The sequence below is a fragment of the Athene noctua genome, chromosome 1 (genome assembly GCF_965140245.1).
Source record: "Athene noctua chromosome 1, bAthNoc1.hap1.1, whole genome shotgun sequence".
Classification (NCBI taxonomy): Eukaryota; Metazoa; Chordata; class Aves; order Strigiformes; family Strigidae; genus Athene; species Athene noctua.
Window position 1 is genome coordinate 193,434,612 of NC_134037.1, and position 25,548 is coordinate 193,460,159.

General features: G+C 41.9%; 1 protein-coding gene across 1 annotated transcript in view; it reads right to left on the minus strand.

Moving 5' to 3' along the window:
- Window positions 1-25,548, minus strand: part of AFF3 (ALF transcription elongation factor 3) — a 325,782-nt gene that overhangs the window by 75,174 nt on the left and 225,060 nt on the right. Inside the window, exon 10 of the mRNA XM_074930285.1 lies at window positions 13,966-14,017. Coding sequence (XP_074786386.1) covers window positions 13,966-14,017 — 52 coding nt within the window. The remainder of the gene's footprint in view (window positions 1-13,965; window positions 14,018-25,548) is intronic.

Here is a 25,548-nt window from a genome sequence, read left to right on the forward strand (position 1 = left end):
TTGGTTCCTTTTGCGATGAAGCCCGTAGCTATAATTATAAATTTTGCAAAGCTTGCCAGAGCTGCTGCAGACTTTTCATGAGCGCTGCCATGTTAATCTGCTGGCAACTTTTGACTACACAGTACAGGATTGACCTGTTGCTGGTTTGCTCCTCAGTTTTTGCCTAGTACAACTCTTTGGATGGGGTGGGGAAGTATGGTGCTTGTTCTTGTGTTAACCAGCAGGTCTGGGAATAGAAATTGTAGCCTCTCAAGTTTAATAGGAGTCCCAAGCCTATCCCTGAGCTAGTTTGCCACTTTATTATTATTATTCTTTCCCCTCCTTCAATCACTTCAAGTGGTGTGATTCATGGCTTCGGCACAATAACCAGATGCTAAGCAAAGATGAAATCCATAATGTTTTGAAAATCTACTTTAAAGCCTCCATTCTACTTGGAGCTGCCCAGAACATCCCCTTGCCAGCCATACCTGTCCAGTCTGTGCTTCACCTGGCACAGAAGTGACACAAAGCTAAGCAGCATGGAGTCAAGGGGCAGAGATTTAAATAAATAAATTATTTTCTCTTTGCAGTTACCAGTAAATACGTTTTGAAATCATTCTCCCTGGCTTCTCAGGCTGCTGGGAACTGCACCCCTATTCCTGAACAAGATGCACAGCTTGCAGGCATCCTGCTCAGCACTGGAGAGCATGGAGGTAACCCTTCTGGCTAGTCAAAATGCTGCTGACAGGCTGCAAAGAAAAACTTGGTAAAACCTGACTTGCAATTGCAGTTACAAAGCATTTCACAGGAAGGTGTGAAAAGATCCCCTGAGTAGATCCCTGTAGATCTGACAGGAGTCAAGAAATGCTTTGGCAAGAGTTGCTACTTGATTTTGGAAGCTGTATTTCTGCTCGGGGAACTTTCTGGAATAATTTGTGCCTACTGGGTTCTCTGGGGAAGGTAGTTTGCCATGTATCACACACCAAATTGTCAGAAGACAAGGTGTCATGGTTCACAAGAAGGTTTTTCCTTAGTGTTGACTTTCTGTAGTGGGCAGAGAGCCTGTGGGAAGGTTGGGAAGGTCCCAGTAGCTCAGTGGGAGTGTGCCCATGGCACAAACATGGTATTTTTAAGTCATTCTATTTGCACGCTCTTTGGATACAATGCCATTGAGGCCAGTGGGTACAGGGCAGGATTTAAGGGGGGAAGCCAACTGTCCAGTCCAGTGGGTTGACACCGTTTGTACCCTCTCCTCTGCATGGGGTGCATTATAACAATTTTAATCTCATTTCTTGCACACCAATACAGGAGAGACCCAAACCTTAGCTTTAAGAATGTCTTATGGGTTAATCTCTTCTTTAATGTGCCAGGCCAATGCAAGCTCATCTCCTCCCATGCCTAATCACCCTCACTAGCTGGAAGCTATGTCCATTTTGAGTTTCAAGTTGCCCTGCTTCAGTGCTGAGGCCTGCGTTGTGTTACATCTTTGCCTGCAAAGCTCAGGAGCCTCCTCTGAGTAGCAGAGCACTTTTCCATGCCAGCAGCCAGGGCTGGTCTTTCCCTCACAAGCAGCCACTATGTGGAAGTGTTTAAGCCACTTTAAACGTTTTCCACTCTTGGCTCAGGCCACCACAGGTGCTCACGTGGTTGTGCAATGCAACAGGTTGAAAAACTGATCCAGCTGAAAAATAACACTTTTCCTTTTTTTTTTCCCTTTCTTTTTCCCCAGGTTATTTGTTACCTGGATCCCTTTTCTGAGCTGCTTCTCAAGGGAGAGTGAGTCACATCGCAGGGTGTGGTGTGGGAATGGGAACAGGACTGTGGAGGCACTGTACAGCAGAGACTCTTGCTGTCAAGATAAGCACATGTCCACCAGCGAGATCACTTTCACCTGACATCTCTCTCACTCCTTTCTGAGGAGCTGCAGAGCACCCCCAGAGCAAGGTACATCATGGAGGCAGCAGCCAGAAGGCACCAAAGGAGACAGGCTGCTCTGTAGCCACAGGTGTCATGGACTTTATAGAGACATCAAGAAAGCAAATGTGGACTTTGATGACACTAAAAGCTCCTACCATGGGGATGTGGGGTGTGTATCACTCTTATATTTCCCTAAAATCCCTAATTTTGAGAGAGGAAGAAGAGCTGGATACTTTCTATTCCAGTCTCAATGAAAGCTGCCCTTAGGAGGGAAGAGGAGAGGACTTGTCTTGACCCATTTGGTGTGCTAACCAAGCCAAGCTGTGTGGTGTTGGACTGCAACCTCAGGTGCCAATCTTCAGTTTCCATCTTGGTACATCCAGTTGCTGACAGCTTTCCCTTCTGGGCAAGAAAGTGAGTTCAGATGACAAGCAGGGCATCAGAGAGAAATATATAAGTTCTTTTCAGTGAGATCATTCTACTTTTCCAATTAGTTTCTCATTTTAAGTCCTTAAATAAATGTCCTTCTTCACCAGGATACAGTGCAGATTGCACGGGGCACCTCACTCTTTGCTTGGTGGTTGCACGTTCTGTAAATGAGACTATTGATTTCTTTCTTACACCATTTGAAAATACAACCGTGTTTGACTGCATATTTGTGTGACCCCCTGAGTTGGTAATGGCCCCATTTCTAAATGATGGGGGAATAAGATCCAGTTGCAAGTTTATTCTTCCTCCCTGGAGAAACAGATCTATTGCCTGCAATGAAAGGCAGTTAGCAACTATCAGGCAATTTTAATTCTAGCCTATATTGCTCCCCTCTCCTGGAGAAAGTAAGCTGTTGTAATTAAAGGTAGTTAGCAGTTCCCTAGCAAGTGTAAATACTTGCAGCCACTAATTACAGTCTGCTCTCTTGTTCTCATGCTAGACGACTGGGCTGCTCAATTTAGGACAAAATATCTGCCCTTGCTTCTTGCTAACATTTTTTTTGTGACCCCCATTCAAACTCATTCATGAATCCCCATGGAGGGTCATGACCCATAGTTTGAGAAAACTCCTGGCTATAGAAACAGCTTTCTGTGATTTATTATGTTTCTAATATGCTGGTATAATCTATGTAACAATGTAAGCAAAAGGGTGGTACTTAGTATATACTGCCTGCATGACTATTTTTTTAATAGCTTGATTTTGATTGTGCTATTTAATTTGCATTTTATTTTACATCGTTAACAACTTTACTGAGGCCAACTTATCATCCATCAAGAAAGATGAGAATATGTTCTACAGTCTTTATTATTCCTGGAAGTAAGTGGCTATGCTGGTTATAGAAATCAGGGAAAGAAATAATTTTGGAATTTGATATTGCTAACAGAATGTAAAGATCTCCAAGACTTGACACTAAAAAGTGCTTTATGGGAAGTTTAACATTCTCTTGATAAACGATGGAGTGTATTCACCAGTAATGAGTATAATCCTGAATTTTCAGTTCTTGGAATCAGTGGGGTTACTGATGGAAAAAGGTCCTCCTCAATGTGAACATGGATATTGGAGGTCAACCCACCACATAATAACTTTAATGCTGAGTAGGAAGCAGGGAAGGGAAAAAAAAAGAACCAATCACTTAGGTGACTCAGGTACTTGGGCTAGAGAAACCAGCCACAGTAAATGAGATGAATTACTCCGTTTCACTACATCAAGAGTTACAAATTACAGGATACTGGCTGGTTAGAGTTCTTCAAACCCCACCTGAGTTGGTTACAGATACATTTAGGGCAGAGTTTCATTGATCTACCTATAGTTCATTAATCATTCATGAAAGATTCTAGCTGTACCCCAAGACTACTGGGACAAAACAAGTTTTTAGCCAGCAGTAATCATGTTCAGGTTCTCAATCTCCAGAGATTGCATCTCCTTTCTACATCCTTTATTGCAATGAGCCAGAGCTTGGGAACATAATCAGCAGATATTCAGGTTTCAGTGTGTGTTAAATGAGCTACCAAAATTACTTGAAGTGTCACAAGTTGCAATCTGTTGTTGAAGGGAAATCAAAGAGGAAATTAAATACTTTCATTGTAATTGGGACTGAGCAGTGAGCTAGTTCATTGCAATTGGGACTGAGCAGTGAGCAGAACGGGTTGAATACAGCTATTGAGCTGGAGATACAGGAGTGTTAAGAGTGGTCCCCAGAAATCCCTCTTTTTTTCTTTTTTTTTTTTTTTCTCTTTTCTTTTTTTAATCTGTTTGTAATGGAATTGCTTCATAAACTGCTGGGCTTGCAGGCATTTTAAGAAGCAAATGAGAACTACTGAAGCATGTTCTGCTGGGCTTGGAGGCACGGCGGGCTTGACTGTGGATGCATTTTCCTATACTTCACCCATGGCATGCTTTGGAAAATAAAAGCCAATAAACTGACTGTTGGCAGAGTCAGAACTTTTGCTTTCCGTTTTTCCTGTCCTGTGGATTAATCGCTGTTATCATGACACAGCTCAGTTACAGCAACTGTATGGAGTTACGCCAGTTATACCAGAGACTTCACTGAGATGGCGCAGGTGTACACAAGGTGAGAATTTGAACTTTTTTTAGTAACAGTGTAACAATAGGTACAACCCATGCATGAGTAAATTGCATTGTTTCCAGAGCACCTTGTCTTCCTCGGGTGGTAGGTGTTGCCCTGGAAATGAATTTATGCTCTAAGTGAGCATCTCCCATATTAGCAATCACACAGACCACTGGATGTCACCCTGTATTGGACTGCAGTTAGTGAGCTGTAGACGTACTTTTTCCAAGCCAAGGGTTAAGGAAAGATGTCATTACTATAAACTACCATTTGAGAACCAGATCAGAACAAATTTCTTGTTTCATATTTCACTCTTCATATGTCTTCCATGTTGATTCTCTTTTAATTTCCTAAGGGTTTGCTTGTTTTCAGCTTAAATGCAGTTTAGTCCTAAACTAGTGAAGCCAGGAAGAAAATTTTGTGTAGGGCACAACCTGACTGCATGCCCTAACTTGGGCCACAGGACTCTTCAGAGCTTTTTCTGCTTCAGTTCTGGGAGCCATCATGGACCTAGAGAAAAACTTCTGGATAATCCCCTTATGGTGAACCCACCTCAGTCCAACCACATGCATGGTTTTTCACCTTCCATGCTAAGATGGGAGTTTAGTCCAACTCTGTTTATAGGCACCTTCTTGCGGTGGAAATTATACCTTTGCCTGTGAGATGGAGCTGCCTTCCAGCCTCACAGCTCCACCTCCCTGCTACAGACTGTGATGAAACCAACCACCAGTCCTGTTTCAGACGGGACTTAGTTCATTGCACATATATCTTTCACTCCAAGGCATGTTTTCTGAACGTTAGGCATCCTTGTCTCTCATCTTGAAACTGAAACTCTTCAGTTTTTGGTGTTCTTGAAAAGTGCAGAGCTGCACAGTGTTGCAATGACGCTCTCATCAGGGCTCAAAACAGAGGGAAACAAACCCTCTTGCACCTACAGACTTGATCTGTTTAAATGTCTCTGAGTGTCTTGTGACCATAAGAAGTTGACCATAGAGCTCACGTCAGGCAATTTATCGTGATTCCTAATGTGTCTTCTCTCACTGCATTATTCTGTACTCCTCACTGTTCCTAGGGGCTTTGTTTGAGGATTGCTTTCCAGTCTGGATTTCTGAGGGATTTAAAATCACTTGTAAACTGCAGCTTGAGTGTTTCTCTGTAAATTTGCAATATAAACATGTGAATGTGATTTTCACTGTCCAGTTGATATCTATTTAAGATTTACAGGCTGTAAGATTTAAAAGGATCTCCCTTCCTTCCCTTTTTGGCGTTAGTTATCATCAGAGGCACATCTTTTAAGAAACTATAAAATTCTTCCTAGATTTCATGATTTCTCCAGGCCTTTCAACACCTCAGTATTCATTTTTCACCCTGGAATTTTATTATTATATTTCTGGCATACATTGTTCTTTCTCCCCTGCTTTGCCCATTAATCCTTATTAATCTTCAGGGGCAACACTTCAGTGACTTGAACATGGCAGCTGGGAGTGAAAGACCCAAGTGCTAATCCTGGCTTTGCAGCTGACTTGCCATGTGGCTTCAAACAAACCACATCTCAGTCTCAGTCAGTTATACAGAGATAATAATTCTTGCTTAGCTCTACCTAAATACCTCTCAGGGGCGTTGTATTAAGTAGTTAATACTTGTTAAGTGATTTGGATCTCCAAATTACTGTATAATCAGCATGGGTATTAACCATACAGAGAATTCTACATATCTGTAACTGTTGAGTCTTCTGTCCTGCATCTGTTCTGACTTCTGCAGTCTGACCCCAACAACCATGCAGGGTTTCAACACAGATGAGTTAACTTTAATCTTTTTCAGTGGAGATGAGCAGAAGGTAATTTACATTAATAAAATGGTTCATTTTCAATGACACTGGAGGAAGGTCTCAGTCATTGCAAGCAAAGCAGCAGTCACCTTGGAAAACCTCCTGTCTCCACAGAAGTAGTCTCCTTACCCAGGACCTGGAGTGCTGCTTACACCGAGGAGGCAAAAAATGTCAGTGTTGCACCACAGGCTTTACAAGATTTACTGGGAAGTCTGAAAGCTCAGAAATTAAAATAGAATTTTTCTAATAGCCCATATATGTGAAAACAGGGGAAATACAAGCCTGAATTCCCCAACTGATGGTAACTCTGCCCAGGGAGTACTTTATCAATTGACTTTGATGCATTTGCTACTACTCAAGTATCGGCTTGGATTGTGCTAGGATATGAAAAAAAAACTTTGGGGATATCATCCTAAATTGATTGAAATCAGTGACTAAACACCTGCTGACTTCAGAGGAGAAAGATTTCATCCTCAGTGCAGGAGAAATTGCAGCAACAGTTTCCCAGCTCCTTTTTCTTAAATTCTAGTTTTGATGGATTGGCTGCTGGCTTTTTTTTTTTTCTTATTTCTCATCATGTTCTACTATAGCTGCTACTCCCTTTATAATGTCCTTTTTTTTTCCCAATTTATTTTCTTCATTAATTTCTTTTTTATTCCCTTAATCCCTTTCCCTTTTCATGTTACTTTTATTTTCTCACATGCTCTCAGCTGCCTCTTTCTCCGTTTCTAGTGTCATCCATCTCTGTGTGCCACATCTCCTTCGCACAGCTCCTCATGCTGGCACCACCCCAGCTCAGCTGCATGGCCAAGGGGAGAGAAGTAATCTTGGCCTTCTCCTTGAGGAGAGCAACAGGCAGCTCCTAGAGAAGCTGGGAGTCTGTATTTGTGTGCATGCACACACGTGTGAGAGAGATACAAGAAGACTATTCTCCTCTTACAGCTTTTAATAGTTGCAATATCACAAATGACACTAATTTGTGCTCCAAATTATTTGTGACTGCTGGTTATTTAACCGTTCTCCTACAGACACATTGGAATGAATTTGCCTGGAGGCCAACAGACGCTTTGTGGCCATGCTTGAGCGGGGCAAAGGCTCGGGCACAATGTCTGGCTTCAGTGAGCACTCTGTGTCAGGAAGAGTGGCATGGGGGCTGAAGGGCTCACAAGGGATGGGGACAATGGCCATCCAGCCTGGAGGTGTGGGGCCTAACCATTCTTTAGGCCCCAAATTAGCTGACACTGCTCAATTGATTGCACTGGGGTATGTTCCCATGCCAGTCAAAACAGATGTTTGTATAGTAATTCCAGTTCACAAGGAGAAAAAAAACAACCCAAAGATTTCAAGAAGATGAGGTTAAGGTAGATACAGAGAGAAACTGTTAGACTTGGAAAAAGGTGCCACTGGAATAGGGCAGGCTTTGGAGATTTACCAGAGCTAAAATTTAGCTTAGTCACAGCATCCACATGAAGAGAAAAGGAAGATGCCCTTGTATTTTAAGTTTATTTTCCAGTCTCTTTAGAGGCTTGCTACTGAGGAGCATGGACATCAGAGTGCCATGTTTGAATTTCCCCAAATTTTGTGCATGTCCAAGAGCCAAGCTGATCTCTAACCTTTTTCACTGTCATTCATGGTGGTGGCATTCAAATTTAGAGCTTGATCCTGCCTGCCAGTGCATGTCAGACATTGAATCTGATTTTGTAAGATAGGCAGCGATGTGAGCCAAGTTTGGCAGGACAAGACTGAGCTTTTATTTTGTTTCATTTGACAGTTTCAGTGAGGCAATCTTGGTCTTCTTGTCATGCCTTGTGGAAGTGCAAATGTAGATGTCACAGAGTTTTTAAAATCAGAGCTGGCAAACCACAAAAAAGCTTGGCTCAGCTGGCTTAAATCTTACTCTGGATTTTAGTTAAATTGGATACCAAAAGGATTGCTTCTCTAACACACAGGAAATAATGGACTTATGTGAGTTAAGTAAGGTTGTTAGAGTGCCTATTCCTCCAGTCCAAAAATGCACTCATGTTATAGTGACAGAGGACTGAGCAGAGCATGTGGATTGAGTACAAAAACACCCGAGGCTCCAGCCGTTCCTTAACCCAAAACTTAATTTTTCCACTTCTGCTTATCTCTGCCTTGTGCAGTTTTGGTTGCAGTCAGACTTGCACGTGGCCAGACTTCATGAAATAAGTTTGCTATGCTCAGTGGAGTGAGAAACTTCTCATCTGAAAGGTTTTTTTTTTCCAGGTTTATCAGGTCATTTTTTGAGAAAGAAATTAATTTGCAGCAATGACGAAGGCTCCGTGCTTTTTTTTCCAGAGCTGAGTGTTCTCAACTCCTTTTCCCTTCTGATCAAGCATCAAGTATTGCACTGATGAAGAGGTGAACAAAAGGGAGCACAACACTAAAATGACTTAATGTGGTTAAAATATTTGGACATGGCATATGTGAACACCATTAGCATTGCCTAAAAATAGTTCTAATGATGAACAGGGCTATGCAGCGGCATGTTATAATTTGCCCAATATAACTTTTCTCTACAGATGTACCTGACTTTGTGCTCTGCTCAGCTGATCTTCAACTTCAGAAAGCACCGTACTAACAGAGGAGGTCTTACGGAAAGAAAACTTGTAGCTGCTTTGCCCCTTTTTCAATTTGCTTCAAAATTCATTACAGATGGCTTCAAACTAGCTAGAATATTACATTTCACATGCAGAAGTAGTGCTTATAAAGACGCTACTTAAAATTATTCCTCTGGAAGGAGGTGGATGCATGACCGTTCAATTCAGGATAATTTTTATCTTTTTGTTGATTGTCAGTCCATATCCAGAAGTGAGAGGGAAAAGTCCTACACATTATTAAAAAGATTGTCTTTGCATATGTTCTTTCTCACTTGTTTCTGGATACCATTAAAGAAACAAAACATGATTTTATGACTTAAAAAAAAATAAAAATTCCTAGTACTATTTACATGGGGACATGGTCACACCAATTGCCATTGACTATGTAGATGGACTTTTGCCCTGTTGCAATGACGGAATGGATTTGGCTGGTCCTAAATGCCTACGCTGCAGACAGTCTTGTCAGAAAGACGCATTTCCAGCACTGAGCGCTGGCATCCCTCAGTGCATATGTGACGGGGAGGAAACATAGGCACGGATGTCCCCACTGGAGCTGTGGGTATAACTCGAACTAGTATCACGTTTTCTGACTTAGCCATGGCTAGGGTGATGCTGGAGCTTGGTGGGTCCCCCAGGTCCAGCAGCCCTCCCTGGATGTCCCCAAGAAGCTGTGGGTGGGGGGCATCCCTGGGACCCCTGGGGGGGCGGCGCCGGGCTGGGTGGGCTGCCATCACCCTGTGGGGCTCTGGGTGGTGATCCAGACCAGGCTGCTGAGACTTTTAGATTACCGTGTTGAAACTGTTCCTGGTGAACTTTCTCAAGACTGCTCTTCCTCTGAGGTATCCTGTGAGGGGATATGGCTTTCTGTTTGTCTTGGCTTGCCTGTGGAGGGGCTGGTTTCACTCAGGCTGCTCAGACCCTGCAGGGCCAGTCTGTCCCTGTCCCTTCTTAAGGAGGGCAGCCACCTGCAGGCAAATGCTGTCTTCCCTCTTCCTTTGGTGCAGGGCACATGAGCAAAATTAATGAACCCAAGAGGACTGCTTGCTGCCTCCCTGTGCACTGTGTGTGGAGGGTGTCTTCAGCCCCTGCATTTACCTGCTGTCACAGGGAGAGAGTCATATGGTTATTTAAAAAAAAAAAAAAAGTACTAAAGTTGGGTCTTTCCTTGCAAGATACAGCAGTGGCTGGAGTGTGGAGCCATGTCCCTGGGAGTGTGTTCTGATTGCTTCTTCAACTTCTGTTTATACGATTTTACAAAATTTTGGCAGGAATCAAGAGCACATACCAGGGTGTTGGCTTTTATGAATCCCATGGGATGTGAAAGTCAAGCTGACTCGATGAACTTTGGTTACATATTCCAGACAAGCACAATGACTCTATTTATTCAGACTTGGCAGCCAGAATGCAGATTGACTCTGTGGGTAATAAATTTTCACAGCCACAAAACTTCAGTGGCAACCAACCTGATCCCGCGCAGAAAAAATGCATATAAGGAAGTAGACTTGGGTTGCAAAAATATGTTAGATTATTATTCCATGTATGCGTACCAGTCAGTTAATTTATTTGGCTATTGATTGACATGAATTGCACAAATGATGCCAGGGATCTTTTTCCCCTTAAAGGAACTACTCTCTATTACAAAATTTTCATATTGTAAAAGGACAAGTAGGGGGGAAAAAATGGAACTGTTCATATTACAATTGACAATCTCCTTTTAATATTTCACCCAAGACTGATTTAAGTTATCCAGTGACCTCTACGGAGAAGAGCAGGGTATTATAATGGGGACTGTTTCATGTGCTATGCCACACTTCAAGGAACCAAAAGGCAATAACCACTACAATTCAGTACTCTGAACAATCTTAAGTACAATTTTGACATCTTCATGCTACAAAGCTTCAGATGCTTTCTTGGAGAGACGATGATGAAATTATTACTCTATGTGTTTTAAATCAAAATGAATTGGCTCTTTAACTTGCAGATTTATGTTAACTACCTCGGTATCTGTTAATTGCATGCTCCTCAGATATTGATTGGGGATTAAAAAGTATATTTTCTTCAATCTGTGTGATGTAAAATATGCCAACAGGAAATTTTCCCTCTGCATATTAGATCCTATGATCACTGCCTGTAAAATTGAAATGATCAGTTTAAATGGATAAACTATGCTCATTAAAGAGGAAAAATACATTTATGTAATTAAAATTAAGAGACTAATATGTGTGGATAATGTAATTACTGTGGTTGCACACACACTCTCAAACCCAGCCTCTTTTGTCTCTCCTGGGTCTGTGAATCTCACTACCTTAATTTCTGGTGCAGAGGGAAGTGTTGGGAACGCCTTGCCCACCAAGGTCCCGAAGCTCTTAATTACATCCCTGTCATGCATTTGGCCTCCCTCATCTATGGCTCACATTCCCTGGTTCAGTCATAGCCCTCCAAATGCCAGCCCTGGGAATGCAGAAGCACCTGTCCCCCTTTGCACAACTTCAGAAACTTTCTGTTCACCGCTTGGTGATTTCAGACACAAACACAAAATCTCCCAAGTGTTCCAAGTTTTTCCCCTAAACTTCCCCATTTAGAAATCAGCAAAATAAAAAGCTTCCCAGTTCTTGTACGTCTCATCTTCAGCTTTTTGAGAAATTGGACTACTTAAAAAAGTCTGATTTCTCAAAGGTTAATTAATTATGTAAGGAATATCTGGGAATCACTCATTTACTGTTCCTATCCCTTCATCTTTGATTTCTTTCTTTCCTGTTCCTGAGCTCAGGAGGAGATCTGAGACTAAAGAGCCTCAGAATTAGGAAACAAACGGAAACTGGTTCTCCCACTGACATTTAGACAAAGATCCATGTGGTAATCTGTGCATTTATTGGCAGAGGGGGCCTGTGTCATTCTTTTTTGGACCTATTTCCTGCTAGGTAGATGGAAATGTAGTGCTTTGTTTATCCAGCAGGCATATTTATTTAGGACTGTTCTTTAAGCAGACCTGCAGGTCTTAGCTGAGGTTCTGCAAAACATTTCATGTAGCAGGAGTCAGCTTGTGCCTCCAGGAGATTTTTATCTGCACAGCCAAGTTAGAAAAAAATGTGACTAGAAAAGAGGACCAAATCACAAAGTAATTGCCAAAGGTTGCTCACGCTAGGGCCCGTGACGATTAGAAGTGAGTAATGGGATCTCAGCTCTGCTCTTTGCCACACAGGTGGCAAACTCTTTCTTGGCTCTGCAGAGCTTGTTTGATCACTGAGGTGAAAGACCCAGACTGTATCAGCTGTACCTTAAAGCTCTGGTTACTGACCAAAGACCTTGCGTAGCACACATAATACTGAGCAATCCAAGCACATGAAACATGTTAGTAGTTGTAAGTGGTAGTGCTAAACCGAAGATACCATGTGTGCATGCCCAAACGGCAGTACTTTTCCACAATCCCTTTTCTGTCTAAACCTGCTAATGCTCTTTTATCTCCTGCACAATATACATTTTCACATGTCCTTTTCTGCTTGCTACAAAGCAAACCATAATTTCAGCTCTCTGGCTCTGACAGCCTGTTCCACACTGACATCCATTCTGCAGGATCCCATCTCCCTACTTACCCAAAGGACAAGCCCTCTCCTGACCCAGTGGATGCGTCCCCCACTCTCCTACCACCCAGCCCCTCGCTGCAGGCACCACGGCATCCCGGTGTGCTATTGTTATTCTTCAGATGTCCCTTCTGTCCCTCACTTCACATTACTTTGCCCTATGCTGTCTATGATGTGCTGTGTTTTAAACTGTCTAGACAAGCTGGGAGAGTAATTAAATGTGAAGTGTTTCAGGATGAAATACATTAAACAAAAAGAAATTGTATAAATATGTAAATAATTGAATCTATGTGCTGAATCTTCTTAACACTAAGAAGCTTTTCTCAAAATAGATGAAATAATGGTTTAGTATAAATATTAAAAGGTTTTGATTTACCTGTTGTTTGGCATATATTGTAAAATAGAGAATTCTAATGACAAGAGTTAAAGAAAACCCTGTAAGAGCTTCATGCCTACATACCTAAAATTATTTTAAGATCCTGAATTTCAGATAGCTCCAGTTACCCTTGACTGAAATAATGACATTTGAAACCCATGTTATATCCAGGTCTGGATCCATCTGTGAGATTCAGCCAGGGGCAGTACTGCCCTCAGATGTTCCGGCGAAGGCACAGGGCATGCATTTTAGTGCAAGGAGTGGAAGTGGCTCTTGCACTCCCATCCCCAACCAAATCACCATGCCAGTATACTGAGAAGGAGGGAGCATGGAACACCACTGCTTGTCAATGAGGCACTTGGCCAGCCAGGGGACAGTCAAGACCAGCCCTATTCTAGTGAGTACTCCATTATTTAGACAAAACACAAGTGTTTTAAGGAAAAATTGGGAGACACCTCCCCTAGCCAACAAAACTCAGCTCTCCTGACACATGGAAAACTTTGGCTGATGTATCTGCTCCCAGTCAGGTAGTTTGAGGTCATTAAAATCCAGGCAAGTGCCCTAACTGCTGTATTACGGAGTGAACCAAATACAGAGCCAAGACTTTCTCTCAGCTGTCCTTAGCCTTCTTAGCATGCATGGGCCATGCAGAGACAGGACTGAAAATGCTCAGAGGAGAAGAGAGGGCTGAGGGGATGCCGGTGAAGCTCTAGGCATGTCAAAGGTAAGCAGCCCAGTGGCTACTCCCTGGGGCCAGGTCATGCTTGAAAGGTTTGGCATGAACCCTTAATCCAGAATTTCTGTTTCTTCCCTCCTTGGCCGCTCTTTGAAACATAATAAAACTGAATCAGAAGGAGACTGATACAAAAACCTTCTGGGTCACATCAAGGTAATAAATCAAGAGCACTGCAGACCATTCCCCACCAATCCAGCAGTTAGCACACGCGGGCTGGCTCCAAGCAGCAACATCTGTTACTCCAGTTACAGTACTGCCATGTATTTTGATAACCTTTATGTATGTTTTGAAAAAGCATTAGCAAAATACTTGCAGTAGCTCAGTCTCAACATGAAACATACTACAAGTGACATGTTAGTTGTCTGGTTCTTACCTGGTCATTCTCTTCTTCATCGCTGCTTAACTTGAGGTCATCTTCTAGCATTCTGGAAAGCAAACAGCAGAATAAATTATAATTTACCAAAACACTTCCGATCTGATGTTTTCTCTGAGCTACTGTAAACATTTAATAATTTAAATAGAAAGAAAATATATTTTATCCCAGTAACTCTGTAGATGTGACACTTTGTAATTTTTTCTTATCCAGTTGCTATCAACTAACTTCTTAACTCATTTCTTACTATTACTGCCTAAGGGAAAATGTTTACTAGAGTAATAATGGATTTTGCAAAGATTCTTGTTATTACAATCACTGACAAACAATTTTTATAGGCTAAAAATAATATTTTTGATGCTGACAGGTCAGTAGTCTCTCTGAAAGGAAAATTTTGCTCCATTTGGCTTTGAGCTTACAAAACAGAAGTAGATATTTACATTGGCAGTACTGCAGCCCAAAATAAGATTCAGCGATGTTTCCCAAAGGCCATTTTTACTTTATTGCATGTTTGATGTAAAATTGACATTGACTGAAACAATTAAAATTTAAATATATTGTCTCAGTGCACAAGAGTATCTACAAGGATTTTGCTGTCATATAAACATAGAAAATAATGCATCTTTTCTAATGAGGATTTCATCTTCCCTTCCTGTATCCTTACCCCAACTTGCTTAAACTGGCTCACAGAGAAAAGGAGTTTGTTTTTACCTCTATGCATTTTTTTACAAGCTAGGATTAAGTAACCAGCAGTTAAAGGAGTTGAAAAATGTGCAAAGATTCCCCCCCGTGCTTGAAAGGTCTACAAGAATGGGACCTATTTTTTAAAAAAGCCTCTGTAATAATAATTCAGAAAATTGCTGATTTTTCTTGTGTTCTGGGAAAAGAGAATCTGTAATTCTGTCTCAACTCCAGAATAAAGCTTGGTGAGCAATTCAAACACATCCTGTGACGTGGGTGGTCCCTGGAGTGTAAATATATCAAGAAGACATATGTAGTAATTTCAAACCACCTCCTTGTGGATTCTGTGCCTAGATCTTCCAAGAGCATGCCTGAAAAGCGTGACTCTTACACGGGCAACATGGTGTGCCATGTCTTAAAAGAGCACCAAGCCTAACCACCCTCTCCTCAGCTCCTCACTATATGTACAGTCCCTGCCTGTTGCTGCCGTCACAGCTGCTTCCCTATTTCCCTGCAGCACCTTTTGGGGAATGTAGGTGTATAAGAACAGGATTGGAGGTCAGAACATAAACTCCCACTAGTTCATCTTTAAAGTCTCTTGTCTTGCTTTTTTTTACCCACATTTCCTTCTACTTGTGCCAAATTTTTTCCTCTATAAAACCAACATATCAAATTCAGCAAAATCTCATTACCATGCAGACACCTCAAGTATATAAGACACCCATTGAGTTACAGAGACTCGACTATCTCACAGCAAGACTTGCCCGGGTTTAGTCCAGAAATATGTCCGCAGGCAGGAAAAACCTTGCTCTGCCATCTCCCAAGTCAGTAAAATCTCCGGTGGCAGTATTAAAGCAGCCACCGGGCAAGCTAGCAAGCCTTGCTGAGAAGTAGGCAAGTGGGACAGGTACGAATGACATGGGATTTAGCTTGTAGGAGCTAAATATGTCAGAGAGGGTAAGCTTCCTATAAACACAGCAAGACTCACGTTGGCTTTGGATCCCACCACTCACAATCTTACAATTACTAATTTTTTATTCAGATCTGTTTAGGGCATCCCTGAGAAAATAGAGCTTGAAAATAGAAAGATCTGGGACTGGGCATTATGTAATAAAATGCAAAAAAATCTGCACCGATAGTTATTTAAGCAGGAAGACATGTGCTTATTGTGAAAAGCAGAGCACCCGTGATATCACTGCTTGCTCTTCCTTGAGTTTTGAGTGTGTGAATTTCTTCTAGTGATGTGGTAAACCATATTGTTTAAGATTTAGCAATTTAGCTCTTCTAAATGGAAGCTGAAAAACAAAAGCATGTAATGAAATGTTCTAGGTCACTCTATGTATTTATTAGTGTCCTAACTTTTCGTATCAACATAAAAAAGATGTGTATTGTGAGCCTGTGATTAGATGCAATTATAACTCTTTGAAGGTGTCAGGTTGTGTGGAGGTTGAGTGGAGCTAAGGTGAGACACCACGAGTGCAAGCAGGAACCATCCACACAAATGTGACAAGAAACTGCAGTGCTGGCCCATCAACCTCTCTTGCTTGAATGTTTTAGCCTGTCTTTATTTTCATTGTCTGTTTCTCATCTCAGAAATGCTGCTTTCCAAGAAAAGCATTGCCTGACTGGGGCTTGTGGCCTCTTCTGGAACTACTGTCAGCATACAAACAATCTCCTAATGCTGGGGATAGGGAAAAACAGGTCATCATAAAATGCCTGCTTGCTTGCATTTCTTCCCCTAGAATGAAATCTGGCCCACCTGATCCATGTAATTGTCACAGGTTAAGACAGCCTGCCAATGTAGAGGTCTACCTTGTAAAGGCAGGAGCTCTTTTCCTATGGTGCAGGTATAACCTCCGCGCCTGAAAGCGTTGACTGTTTCCCGTACTCTTTCACTGTCAGGTGAGGCCCTCAGCCCTGATCTACAAAGCTACAGCCAGAGCAGGACATACTGTCACAATGGACTTAAGCTTCACCTGTCAGCAGTCCTGGACAGCAAGGCTCTTTGGACATCATGCAGCAATCGAAGCCCACCCTGAACCACGGGCTGGGTGAGGAGGAGGTATTTGTTTACAAGGACCCCACTTTGCAGTAAGTGTCTTAAGGAAGCTAGATCAATTTTGAGTCTGTATTATTTTGAGGAACACTGCTCCTGGACAACTCATCTCCATCATGGGAACGATGATGGTTAAAAGTCCACAACTGGACCAGTAGACCCCACTTGAAGAGACGGAGTAGAGAAGAAAAAAATACTTTAAGCTCACAAGAGGTGTTACGCTAATTTGTAATTTATCTGAAAAGCACTTTGGCATGGATTCAGCACAGAATGAGCTTTGGTGCACCCCATGTTAGCAGAGAAATTCAGATCACATTTAAATCAACCCCTGCTTGGGATGGAATTTCTTTACATATTCTGTCAAACTAGTGCAAGGATGGACAGACAAACACATACAAGCTCAGGTACAAACACAGCTTTTTCAACACAGCCCATCTATAGCTACTTTCTGTAACATCTTTTTCAGAAGATGAAAAATCCATGCCAGTAAGTAACATCATCCACGGGATCAAAGTTTTTTTCAAAATAGATTTGGCTTTGATGTAAAAAGATAAGTAAATATAACTTTAAAAACAAAAGCTAGAAAAATGAAGTGGTATTTGAAGTGGCTCTGAAAAACCACTTAGGGCTCCTGCACTTGAAAAGAGTGCGTACAGTCAGGAAGTTACTTTCCAGAATCTAATTACACATTTTTAGTGAAATGTCTGTGAGGTTGCAGTAGCAGCAAAAGGTGGGAAGCTTGGGCGGGAGCACTTACTGCACTCTAATTAATGCATTTGTTCCTTTCTCCACAAAGATCATGACAGGTAGAGATGTATTATAAGGAAATGAGGATGAGTTTGGGATATTGAGAAATGCCTCAGCAGCTAGGTTCTTTCTCCAGTACCAATTAAGGGGTTGCAGCCAGGGGGTCTGGGCGACTCAGGTGGGAAAGGAGGGGAGGTGAGGGGCTACTTACAGGTAATGAAAGATAGGCAGAAAGTCTTCTAGAGTGCATCAGTATCCAACATCTACCAATACTAATGTGACTGCGTGTCCACATCTCCTGCATGGCTTATTGGAAATCCTGACCTCTTGCATCTGGGGGTTGCTCACTGTTGTTCAGTAGGCTACTGGGGTGGGGTGACCGTGTTGGGAACTGCAGAGGGACCCTGCGGGACTCCTGCTCATCCCAGCATGTTGAAGGGCCAGGATATGCTCCTGGTCAAAAGCTGGAGTTTGGGATGGGAGGCCATCGCAGGCTGCCCAGAAATCACCCTGCTCAAAGGGAATGGTCAAGTCTAGACTTGTAGCTTCACTGTTTTGTCTGTCTGTCTTTTTTTCATAAGTTTTATTTGCTGGAAAGTCAAGTCCCAAGCAAGGATTATCTTCAGCCCCAGCCAAAGTCTAGCGGACAGCAGGAAGACTTCTAGTTTCCCCTCTAGGAAGTAACATCAAGTTTCAAGCATGAGGGTAGAGCCAGGGCCCAGGTCAAAGATTTTGGGGTTTGAAAGAGCTGGAGGAGAAGGAGCTGCTGGGAAAGGATACGCTGATGGTGTGGTGTCTGGGGGGAGGTGGTCTTCAACAACCAGTTGGGAATCAGTTGCAACTTTTAATGTCTGGAGCCAGTCTGAGACCCTTCCAGCATAGCCTTACTTAGGAGAATATCTATTTTCTTCCAGGGTGAAGATATGACCCCACCCAAACTTTGCATCTGCTGGTGCACATGAAAGAAGCAGCAGGCATCACACCCTTCATCTCTGATACATTTCACATTCCTTGGCCTAATGAATTCTTCCCTTCCCACCATGCAAATTACTGAGGCATAAAACTCTCTCAAAAAAAAAGCCTCTGTGGTTTTTGTTTTGTGATTACAGAGATTCCCTTTTGGCATGCAAATCAAAGGACAGGAGAAGATGCTCTGAAAACTTTCAAGAGAGGTTATGAGAATGAGGGGTAAAACCCTCCTTGTGTCCCTCTGGTGGTTTAAGCTACTCTATGAGATATGGTCTTCATGATAATTTTGACAATTAGAACAAAAGAAAGATTGAGTTGGGAAAGGAAAAATATTGATAGTAATTAAGTCATTAACACTAATGATTTAGGAGAGAACATGTCAATGGTTTGCAAGCTTGGGGCACAAGTGTATGTATGTTGCAACTGTCATTTAAATAAATTCAGAAGTCACCATCTTTGCAATTTGTGAAAGATCTCATGAATGTGTTAATCTGATCAAGTATATTGTTCCATTTTAATGCTAGGCAGTATCTCAGTCAGAATACCGTGTTTATTAAGGACTTTTGTGATTTCTGCTCATTATGTAGGCAAGGAACTTCGGTAGTAGAAAAATAATTTTGATTTTAGCTGAAGAGGAACCCCACAAAGCAGAGAGTTGTGATGAAACATAAAAATCAGATAACTAAGTGCTCATTTGAGTTTAGGCCTCCACAATGTTGCATCTGAATGAGACTGCTTTTGGAAAATTATCTTATTTTTTAATGCATAATATTGACATTTTATTTTCTTTCCCATAAATGCATAATGACCTTTCAAGAACTGGACGTTAGTTTCAGTATTACCAGAAACCCAGAAAAACCCCAGATATTATTCGAAGGAGCAGTATACTAGAAGGGTCTCAGACTGGCTCCAGATGTTTAAAGTCACAACTGATGCACTGATATATAGAGAAGCATTATTTCACGTTGTAGGAAAACAAAACCAAACCTTCCTGGAGGCACAACACTGTGCAAGACCTTTAACTCTTGTTCTCAGCAAAATGAGAGAGAGCACCAGGTGGGAATATGCTGTTGCTGTCCAGACTGTGCCCTTATGTTACTGGGATTATTTCAGCTATGAATGCTCACATACGTAATACCACTTAAGCTCCAATAAGACAAATGTACCCTCAGTTTTTGGTTGCTTTCTAAAAGAGAAATGCAGGCAAAAATATGCCTGGTAAGAAGTACAGAGAATTCATAAGAAACAGATGAATACATTTCCTTCCTTACCCCCCCCCCCCTCCTGAAAGTAATGTTGCCATTACCTTGGTTACCTGCACATAACAGATGGCCAGTTATAACTGCTACTTATCTACAGCCAAAACAGGTATTTCAAATAGCTTTGTTTACTAATCCTAAATATAGGAGTAGCTGTTTTTACACAGCAGTAAATTTTAATTAATTAGATTTTGATTGCTGAAATTATTTTTCACTTTAGTGCTATAAATGATGCAAATGTTTCACTTTAAAAAAGCTCATGCATTTATATTATCTGAAAAGTGTAGTATTTATTCATGTTTTATACGAAATAAAGTCAAAAGCTTATGGATTGAGGTAAACAACTAGATCAAGAGGATATTTTATAAATGCTATAATAGAGCTTTCAGCAGGCTTGTAAGACCTCTGCAAAGCACTGCTTGCAGCATCTAAAATTCACTCTGAATATATGTTGTTTAAGTTGTAAAAACCTCTCAACAAACAGTTTGTGCAAGTTCTGCTACACAGAAACATGTAGGAAAACATGACTATATAGAATACCGTCAAATCTAATTAAAAACAGAGGGAGAACACCAGTAAAATCAGGCTGGTGAAATATTAATGTACTTAATGCTGGAATGAAGCATATATATCAATGTGAGATTTAATTCCAGAGTGTAGAATTTAAATGCCTGAAAAATGGACTCGGTCTATAGAAATAGAATTAGCAATTCCAATAAAAAATAGATGCTCTGAAGGAAAAGTTTTCTGTCCTTGGCTTGAATCCATCTAGGCTGGTCTACACTGCTCTCCAAAACCATTTAAACTGGCTAAATGCTCTGCTAAATTCCCATTACACTGATCATCTGGTCAGAAATGCAAGGCAGTCCTCCCTGAGTGATACAGCCATCATTCTCTCCTATGAGCAGAAGTTGAAATAAGGTTTTCTCTGCAGCAGCTGCCCCGGTGAGTGACTGTGTTTGCCCTGGTGATGTTTTCCCCCTTTAAAGAAAGGGAGGACAAATGCCATTGAATCACACACTGAACTTTGTAAGTCCTTGGCAGGGTGGCAAAAAGGGCCCCGCAGTCCACAGTTCTGTCCAAGAATGACATTTGGGCAGAAGGACCTGGAGTACTTCCTTAAAAATGGAAGAAATTCTTCAGAAAAGCAGGGCAATGAACCCGTGTGAGCCCAATCCCTGAGCAAGGAAGCCACCTAAAAATGCACGAATACTTAAGAGAGGGATGAGTGATGAGTGAGGTACCGGCAGCTCACGCCTAAGCACCTGCCTAAGTAGTCCAATCACTCTGAGGGCTTACCAAAGTTTCAGGGCTAATCATGCTCTGTGTGACAGGAGGAAACACATTTGGGGAATAAAAGTTTTGAATGCGTTGCTCGCAATTTTCCAAACCATTTCTTCCCTCCCTGCCCCTGCTCCCCCCAGGCTCTTTGGGTGTGATTAGCAGCTATTTACTAACTCACTCCTGATTTCCTAGCAATTGCTGATGCTGCCATCTACAAAATATTCATTTGAAATGCGAAATGAAATAAGAGTGCATGAACTGCACTACCGCCTTGTATGTCAGCTGTTGTGGCAGAAATCTTGGGGAATTTAATGTGTCTGAGACAGAATTTCCACTGCCAAGTCTCCCTGCTGAAGCTGCAGCATCTGATTTTGTACTTGGTGATTATTTCCTTACAAATAGCCTCTTTCTGCCTAATCCCCAGCATTATAAGCATCTGTCCTCACACTGGAGTCATCATCCCACACATTTGTATTCTCGTGCTCCCTTGCAGATGACTTCAGTCATCTGTATAACGCTGACCATTCATTTAGCAGTGTACATACCCGAGGCTGCAGTGGTGTTTATCCCTATCTATGGTTGGGCGAGGGAAATGAGATTGCTCAGGCTAGAGGTTCTCAAACTCTGCTGTGCCGAAATGAGAAGTGTCTTGTATTATCAAAGCAATGGGGAAAGCGGCAGCTTCATGTCCCTGTGTGATGCCGTGGGCCCCACCCTGAAGGGCCAGAGGCTGACACTGTCCCTCCATCTCTCAAGCATTTTCAGAGCTGCAGCTTCCCAGGGTAGAGTCCCCACTTAAAAATGGAGTTGGGACGACATTCCTTGTTCTGGGATATACAATTTTGTGTTGGTTTCTTTCAAGCGTCCTTTGTTTAAGTGAAGCTGAATTACTAAATTACTCAGACTATTTGATAACCTGCTCCATCTTCATTGTTTCTTTCTCTCTCATCCTCCACAAAGCTTTACCATCGGTGAATATGATTTCCTACCACACCCTAGTTTCCAGCTCCTCACAGAACGAAATCAGTTTTGGTTGATAAGAATTTACATTTCTGTCTTTGAAAGTAAAACATTGAATGCAAATAATTATTCTCTTTATCCTTCAGTTCCTTAGTGGTATTAAAGGAAGCCAGTCTGGGCTCTCCATAACCTTTGTGTGCAGGAGTTGCAAGGCGACCTGTCTTTTAAACATTCTTCCTTGTCCTTTTGGCATATTGCACAGCGTTAGCTGTCTCCTGGGGTTTACCCCACATTTCAAGGTACAGCACAAATGACCCTCAGATTTTGCTAGCCAGTGGCCTTCATGGTAGCATGGAAGATCTGAGGCTTATGGAAACTTGTATCTAGGATAAGTGATTTAAAATTATTTATTGTCTCCAGACACCGTTCAGCTTCCTGCCTGTCTATTAGGCACCCTGCTTTTTCTCATATGAAAAAAAATATTAATATTATTAACAGCTTTAATATTTCCAGCTAATAAGGGGCTATTGATAGAATTTCTTGAATGTTGTTGTTCTTTATATACCTTAAGAAGCTCCTTATTCTCATTGTCCTTGAACTTTCCTCTGGTATGCTATACTCCTTTTATCCATCTTCAGTATTTTATAATTTCTCTTTTAGATTGTTATCTTCCCCTTCTACGTTACATGTATTTTATATTTAATCTCTATAGCACAGATTGCTTTTTCATTTCTGATTGCTACTTTCACCACTGAAGCTGAGCTAGCTTTCCACAAAGTTACGTTTTTCCTTGATTGTGGAAATGCAGCCTTTTGCTAACCTAACAAGCTCTGATTAAAAAATTCCACACTTACTTCTTTCTAAGTTTTTCTACTCCATCAGTTTCTGGTCAACAATTTCTTCCACTTTGGGACACCAGCCTTTCCTTGTTGGGACTGTCCTTTATTTGTCTAGCTTGGCCATAATAAAATCATGATCTAGTTCCCAGGCAATCATGTGTTTCCCATTCAGTGACCAATTTATCTTTATTCAAAGCAAGGTTGAAATGTTCTCAGTGCTAGAAAAGTTCCACTAAGACAGTCCACAACTTTTATTTTAATTTCATGGTCAGCTACACTGGACATCTGGTGATACCTTCAAAACTAAGACCTGTGGTATCCACTTGATGAATCTGCCCTTGCTTTACAGATTGGTGCCAACAGAACAACTCCATCCTCTCCTGTAACTGAAGTTGATGTTCAATAATATTCTGGCTCTGGGATAAAGAAGAAGATTATTCAGTATCCCCGCTGGAGCTTTTCACATCAATAAAGGTGAGAAGAGGGGAAAACCAGGGTCATCTGGTCCCTCCCAATGGCACATGGTTAACAGGCAGATACAGGAAGGATTTTCCAGAGTATATACATGGCACCAAGTAGCAGGACAGGAACATATGGGAACTATACCTCCTCCATAATCTCCTGAGCTCCAGCCAGTAGAAGCATGGTTGTGAAAGACACACCAGGACCCCCAAAGTTTTCAGCATTTCCTTTTAAATACTTTTCCTAGCCATTTCCTGGAAAGCCGCTATATGTATTTTACTCAGTCCCGTCTGCAATACTTATAGCTTCATTTAGTTTTAATATAGTTATAAATGGGCTGTAGCGGCCTGCTTCTTTTAATAACTAAGTAAATGAAACCCTGTCTGTAATAATAAATGAACCATCCATCTGGGAGGCCTCCAGTAAAAATTTCAACAGGTATTTATTGCTCCTTTATGTAAACAGTACTCTGGACAATACAAGTGATTATATTCTCTGTCAGCCCTGTCAGGAAGGAGACAGTATAGTTTTGGACGAGGTTCCATAGCATACACACTGAATTTACAGGTTTATTTGACTAGATGGAGACAAAATGATTAAAACAAGCAAATAAACAGACAAGAACCCAATTGGCTACTGTGAAAGGGAGCATACCATTTCATTTAAAGCTATGGGCTGCAAGAATAAAATATAGGAACAGGTCGGTTGGTGCAATAGGCTCCTCACAGCCCCAGATGCTTCACAGACACCCCCCAAAACACCCCCCCCCCCCCCCGTTAACCCCCCCGCCCCCCGCCCCCCCAAAGTGGAAGTAGTTTCACTGTAAAATCAACACTATAGAGATTTAAAAATATATTGTGCCCTTGTAGGTTCTCATGGTACGGAAGACCAGTGCCTTGGCAGAATCCCTGACCAGGGTACAAGGGGCAGAAAACCATGCTATCTCTCCCTGGCGGTCATCCCTTTCACTCACAGACACTGTTGCTCACACACTGGAAAGGGCAATAGCATGACACTTGTGCAGTAATGAAATTTTAATTGAAAAAAATCTCATTGCCAAAATCATCTTCATACCACTATTATATTCCTGCTCCTAATTACATACCATTACATTCTGCTGTTGTTGAAATAATACATTGTCAGAATATATTGTCAAATAATTAATTCAGAGTGTAGCAAGAGGGGAAAAAAATAAAAAAAGAAACAAGCGGCAGAAAGACCTGAAAGCTTATATATGTCCAGGCTGATGTGTCATCGCTTGATGCTGAGGAGTGAGCTGGAAAGAGTTCTGTGAATTAAATATATAGGGCTGCTGTGATTTTTCTCAAAATTTCCAGCCCTCAAATTTATGCAGGAATGGGCTTAAACCCCTCCTGTGAGCAGGTTTCTCAGTGCCTTTCATTTGCAGCCAAGATAGGCACAGGGAAAACCACATTTTTTTTCCTTACAAGCCAGACTACAAAAGGAAACCAAAGCTCTTGGCCAAAATGACAGGCAGCATTCTGCCCCATGGGGCAAATGGATCGCTGCTCAATGGAGACCTGCACCCTGTGTGCTCGGCTCAGAGAAGGGGTAGTGCTGCTCCCAAAGGGGTTACCTCCATGACCAGGGTGTTTCCAACATTTTTACCACGCTCAGTTAGCTAACAAACTTATTAGGAGATGAAGCATTAATGGTAGTATTCTCTTTTCTCCTCTCTGCTTTTGTTGTGATCACAAGATGCTGAAAAGGGAGAAGGTAATCCTAGCAGGGCAGACATCTCCAAATTAATAGCAGTCCACCAAAATACAGGAGGAGTTGTTAGGTTTTCCTGCGGATGGGCTGAGGGAGGGAAGTGGCTCCTGAGGCAGTGCCTGAGCTTGGGATACAAGGTGCTGGCACCTGGGGTGAGAATGTGGCCATGAACTTCACTGATGGGGAGACAAAAACGTGTGCAATCTGCAGTGGTCAGATAATTCCTTTGTCTTACATGGAGCTGCGCTGAAGGGATGGTTGCTCACTTGGGATCCCCTTAATTCAAACTGCATTTTGCAGCTCTGGTTGAGGTATGTGCTCGGGTTGTCTATGGGCTTCCTGGCACAGACCCTCGGCTGCCCTGGGGTCTGATGGCACCAAGCACTTCTGTCCTGCTTGTTTCACTTTGAGAGAACCCCTTCTAGGAGTCAAAATAGCAAATTCCTCTTCCTTAGAAATAATCTCCTTTAGACACTGCAACAGCAGAAATAATCAACCAAGGGCTGCTCCTTTAGAAAGGAGAAGGGCTTTACTCTCAGCATTCAGATCCTGCACGTGCTGTGCAGAAATACATCACCTGGACCACAACATA